The sequence below is a fragment of the Brienomyrus brachyistius genome, chromosome 4 (assembly GCF_023856365.1).
Source record: "Brienomyrus brachyistius isolate T26 chromosome 4, BBRACH_0.4, whole genome shotgun sequence".
In the NCBI taxonomy this organism is placed as follows: domain Eukaryota; kingdom Metazoa; phylum Chordata; class Actinopteri; order Osteoglossiformes; family Mormyridae; genus Brienomyrus; species Brienomyrus brachyistius.
Genome location: NC_064536.1, coordinates 4885746 through 4891784, shown reverse-complemented (window position 1 = coordinate 4891784; position 6039 = coordinate 4885746). Strand labels below are relative to the sequence as shown.

General features: G+C 44.2%; 1 protein-coding gene across 1 annotated transcript in view; it reads left to right on the top strand.

Annotated features, from left to right (window-relative positions):
- Positions 1 to 3292: 3292 nt before the first annotated feature.
- The window catches only part of asic1c (acid-sensing (proton-gated) ion channel 1c), a 185840-nt gene continuing 183093 nt past the window's right edge, over positions 3293 to 6039 (top strand). The window contains exon 1 of the mRNA XM_049011189.1: positions 3293 to 4695. Within this exon, the coding sequence (XP_048867146.1) occupies positions 4141 to 4695 (555 nt within the window). The 5' untranslated portion in view covers positions 3293 to 4140. The remainder of the gene's footprint in view (positions 4696 to 6039) is intronic.

Sequence of the window (6039 nt, the reverse complement as noted above, 5' to 3'; positions counted from 1 at the left end):
TTACTCTAGGAGAGCTGGACAGAGGCACGGAAGGTCCCTAACCCTCTGGGGTGTAGGGGTCGGGAGCACACTTTCACTGACCGGGGCATGGTCACACATTTTATTGAATATCATAAACTTAATTCATGGCAAATAAATTATTTCTTATATTCTTCTTTTGGCATTAAACTCTCCTTATCTTAGAGTACTTTGTAAATATGTCAGATTTATGTGAAGTTTGTAATTTGACATCAAAGTATAGACATTGCAAAATGCAGTTTGGAACACTTGCAGAAACATTATAAAAGTACATAGTAAGCAATGGTGGCAGTTTGTTGTCAAGTCAAGTCGGTTTTATTGTCATTTCAGCCATACACACAGTATATAGAGAAGTGAGATAATGTTCCCCCAGGACCATGGTGCAACACAGAGCAGGACAAAGACAGAGCAGCATCATAAGTGCAGAACCCAGATATCTGATATTTTGATCCCAGATACCTGATCACCAAAGTCTTGGCTACATGAAGATGACTAAATTGTGTACATTCAGTTGGATAAATAAGAAAAGGCTAACTCATCTCACTATTTCTGGTCTCCTTTCATTGAATATGTAGCAACTTTCATGTGTCTGCATGAGCCACCTGGGCACATCCCCCCTTTTATGGCGCTGATGGGGATGTATCTGGATCGCGTTTCACCGTTGCGTTGTTCATCAAATTACCATGCGAATGTGATTTGAATACGCGGTAATGCGACTATTTAGAATGTGAATAGCGATCTTCAGGTGAGGGTGGCACTACACACCCCCCATGCAGGTAAAACAAAGAAAGGTGACATGGTTTACTTTTTTACTATTTAACTTAATTTTAAAAACTTTAATACTTCTGACAATGGACGTTTTGAAAAGAAGACAGATTATGGATTTAGTCAGCGTTTTTTTCCATGTTTCTACAATAATATTTCGACAATGCCCGGCCTCATTTGGCGAGAGTAAGCAGGCAGTTCCTGAAGGATGTAGGAATTGAAACCATTGACTGCCCCACCCACAATAAATAACCTGTGGGACATTATGTTTGGGATGTCGCCAGGTTGCACCTCAGACTGTCCAGGAGCTCAGAGATGCCTTGGTCCAGCTCTGAGAGGAGATCCCCCAAGACACCATCTGTCGCCTCAGTAGGACCATGCCCCGATGTTGTCAGGCATGCATACAAGCACGTGGGGCCATACAAACTGCTGAGTACGATTTCGAGTGAAATTTCGGCAAAATGGACCAGACTGCTGTATCATTTTTTCACTTTGCTTTTTGGGTTGTCTTAGAATTCAGCCCTCTGTAGGTTGATAATTTTCATTTCCATCAAATGATGTGGCATCCATCTGTTTCTAACACATTATCCAGTCCATATCAGTATAGATATCAGCATGATTTTTTTTTCCAACTTGAGATCTGTGTTTCCAAAGTGTTCCTTTAATTTTTTAGCAGTGTAAATTCCTGCTATATTCAAAGAAATTGGCATATTTAATGACAATTCTGTGTGACAGTGTCTGTTTTGATCAGTCGTTTTTAAATATGTTGTGCCTGTGGACAATGCTGCACTAAGTCGATGGTTTATTCTGAATGTATTGTAGGGAAACTTGTTCAGAATAGCATAACGTCTGTTTCATTTCTCACTTAAATATTTGACTGTTAATGTGGTTTTCTGCACCCACATTATCTTTTTTTGAGACTGAGGACAAGTGTGATTAAATGACATGAAATGATCTGCTGGAAAAGTTTATCAGAGGCTGGAATAGTAAATATTTGAGTTGAATTTAAGTAATTTCACTGTATATGATATGTTGTGGGGTGGCATGGGGACACCTCTGGGACCCGGGTTCGAGTCTCCGCCTGGGTCACATGTGTGCGGAGTTTGCATGTTCTCCCCATGTCGTCGTGGGGTTTCCTCCGGGTACTCCGGTTTCCCCCCACAGTCCAAAAACATGCTGAGGCTAACTGGAGTTGCTAAATTGCCCGTAGGTGTGCATGTGTGAGTGGGTGGTGTGTGAGTGTGCCCTGCGATGGGCTGGCCCCCCATCCTGGGTTGTTCCCTGCCTCGTGCCCATTGCTTCTGGGATAGGCTCCGGACCCCCCCGCGACCCAGTAGGATAAGCGGTTTGGAAAATGGATGGATGGATGATATGTTGCAGCATATTGGCAATTGTTGACTCTGTGATGAATTTCATCAGCGGCCTAGTGTTTCAGGAGAGTCATATGAATTTCGGACATCAGTCGAAGCAGTGTTTGATTGTGAAGACTGTGTCACTGAACTATGATTGATAAAACACTCTGAGCCTGATTTGGAAACACATTCAAATGATTTTAAATAAAGCACATTTTGCTTTGTACTCAGCATCTTGATTTTGATGCTCCAGGTCAGCCAGTCACAAATCAGCTCAGAGCCTCGCACCCTTTTCCTTAGTTAGATGTAAGGTGCCAAATCTCCAAGCCAGGACAGAATGCTTCCTTCAGTTTGGCTGAGACCCGGTGGCTAGTACCAAGGGGGGCAGTGTGCTGGATTAGAAATGTTTGACTGGCAGTTTTGCAAGACGGTGGGGTGGCCTCCTCTGCATGGACCGTCTGGAGGAAGGGCTGGAATCATGTCAGGGAGCCTGTCACCTCACACTGATCTATGGATGCTGGCCAGAAGCTTAATCAATGGACGTGCAGCGAGGTGTATCACTGAGAGAGAGGAAAGCTCAGGGCTTAGCTGTGCATATACTCCAGAACAAGTCTGAAACATCTGCACACAGTTATCAACACTGAACTGATGAGGGGGGTCTATAGACTATATAAAATGGAAGTGCTATATTTTCAGTTTTTGATTGTGTCTGTTTAAATGATGAACATGGGATTATTAATTTCTCAGGTTTTACCTGCATTTTTATAGCGTTTGTATTTAGAATGGTGTATTAGCTCAGAGTGTGAGCTATACAGTATGTGTGGTCGCCTGGATGTCAGATCCTGCTGTTGTCGCAGGCCATGTCAAAATGCACGTGAGTGCGGCCATTTGCAGCACATCACCAAGAGCAGAACGTTGCAAAGTTCCCGTGCTGATCGAGAGACTCCTCTGTGTGGACAGGCAGCCAGAGCAGCTGAGGAATTCTCTGGGCATGTTCGGCAGTGGGATGGACCCTGACTACTAAAGAGCCAGAGAGAGGGAGAGGGAGAGGGAGAGAGAGAGAGGGAGGGAGGGAGGGAGGGAGAGAGAGAGAGCGCAGGCTAAGCAGAAGGAAGAGCGAGCGAGCGAGGGAGCGAGCGAGAGAGGGCGGGAGCGAGCGGGAGAGAGAGAGAGAGAAGCTTCAGACAGCAGAATCTATACAGAATCTAAAGATAAGGGGAAGGTTCGCAGGCTCTCCAGGGCTCCGGTGGAAAGGCGGCAGGAGAGGCTTAAAGACGACAAGTGGTGGGCTGCACGTCTCTCTGGGGAAACCAGGAGGAAGGGGATTCAGCAGAGACGCCTCACGCAAGCTGTCAAACACAGAGGCAGGTCAGGGGGAGGTCTCTGACCCCTTGTTTTTGTTTCAGAGCACAGAGGAAGACTGAACGAGGTAGGGGAAGGTGGATGTTAAAGACAGCCAGCCATAAAGATCCATACTCCTCCCCTTCCATTCATAAATCCATTACATTCCATTGCTATAGCGATGTGGAGTCGTTCTTTCCGATTGGTGGAGGAAGGGTCCCATTCAGAGGCTTAACCCCACGCGCCGCCTTTCATCACTCCCATATTCCTATTTCCTCTGTTTTGTTTCTTCCGTTTCGTCTTTGCATTGCTCTGCCGTGCTGCTTGGCTTCTTCTCCTCTTTCTTTTTGTTTGTGTGTGAGTGCATGTGTGCGCGCGTATGTAAAAGTGGGTGTCTCGCAAGCTATCATTGTTTGGTTTTGGCATAAAAGACAGCAGAGCGAAAAAGGAAGAAGACGGGCAAAAAAGAAGAGGCATCCTTGTAGGAGAAAGGATAGCAGTCTAAGGACCTGGGACTGCGTAAACAACTGCCATTCATTGGAAAGTGAATTGAGATTAAAGAGTCAGTTGACAATCATTTTGGTTAGCCACAGATTAAAGGCGGCTGAAGCAATCCTCTGGCAAAAGTTCTTCCCAGATAGTTGCGGAAAGGAGCACCGCAGCCATGAAGGGGGACTCAGAGGAGAGTATAGAGAGCTTGCGGCCTTCCAACTTGCAAGCCTTTGCCAACAACTCTACCCTCCATGGCATGAGCCACATTTTTGCCTATGGACATATGACCTTCCGCCGCTTCTTGTGGACACTGTCCTTCTTGGGTTCATTGGGCCTGCTCCTGTTGGTATGCATGGACCGCATCTCATACTACTTTGAGTACCCACACGTCACCAAGCTGGATGAAGTGGCAGCACCCAACCTCACCTTCCCTGCCATCACGTTTTGCAACCTGAATGAGTTCCGCTTCTCCAAAATCACACGCAATGACCTGTACCATGTTGGGGAATTGCTTGCCCTGCTAAATGAGGACTACCAGATTGCTAACCCGCACCTGGCCGAGCCGGAAGTCTTGGCGGCTCTCAAGGAGAAGGCCAACTTCCTGAACTTCAAACCCAAGCAGTTCAACATGACCGACTTCTACAACCGAACTGGCCATGACATCACCGAAATGCTCCTTCAGTGCACTTTCCGAGGAGAGGAGTGTTACCCCCTGAACTTCACCACTGTGAGTCTTGCTCCTTGAGATGTCAAGTTTCATTTCTGTTTATTTGTTTGCATATAGTAGCAAAGGCAACATGTGTTACCACCATCTTTTCTCTGTGCTATGACTTTTCTGAACTAGAAAAATTCAAATTTCCGGAAATTTAATGTAAAATTCAGGCAAACGAAAACTTAATTTTTGGTCTGGATGAACGTTTTGCAGAACAGAGCAGATTGAAAAGCAATGAATGCAACATGTCAGGTTCCTATCACCGAAGATGTAAGTTGAATCATGCGGAATTTGCACTACGCTATGGGGGACTGGGCAGGCGTAGCAATTGGAGATCTCTGTCCCCCAGGGGTTAACATGAGTAGCTTTGACCTGCTGTTTGGTATTGGTGTGTGACGAACACACAGGAATTTCAAAATGTGTGGTCTTTACCGGCAGGCAGCATTAGACACTTGAGTAACTTTTTAGAGGAAAAATCTTTTCATTGAACCACCATTTGCCGTTTTCTTTATTTACTTATTGAGTTCTGGTGACTGCATGCTTTTTGTTATCCTTAAATACATGCTGTGAGCTGTAGTGACTCTGTAAATAGAATTCTTATCTGCCTTCCTGTATGTGGCCCTGATATCTCAGTTATCATTTATCTGTCTAAATCAGATACTTTGCCTACTACAGAAAGTAATGTTAGCCTTTTTTTTTAGGGTGGCTATATATATGGTATACTAGTGATCCCTATCTTTGATTGGGGCAAATAAAACATTTTAAATGGAAATATTTCGTATACAAACGAATTTGTCATTAAAACAACAGGGAAAGATTATTGAAATAATTTGGTGATTATTGTGAAGTGAAAAATGGGAACTGCGATATTCATATTTCGCGAAACCAAATTGTGCTCATCTAAAGATCAGTCTGCGTTTGACTTGGGGACTGCACTGCACATATTTTTCTGCCTGCTTTTCTGTTCACTAGTTAACAGATTTACTAATACTGTAGAGTCATCAACTAAGTTGTAATCTAGGATGATGTGTCCGTCTTGTGGATGAATGTGTGCAGAGGTGATGTTTTTAGCCACTCCTCTGTTTAATGTTACCATTTCTGTATTGTGCGATCTTGGATCAGCTTACGTCCTTTATTAGTTTTCCACCATGGATATAGCACAAATGTTTCGGAACTAGGTAATCATCAGTGACGAATAACACAATAATAACGAACGCAAGCCATTTGAGTTGGGACTCAATTGTTTTATGATTGTGTGGCATTGTCAACGAACCGATTTATACTTATCTGAGTATTTTTTAAAAAGACTTGTTCTGGACATTCACTTACTGTTACTCTACAGGAAGTGCAAGTTATGGA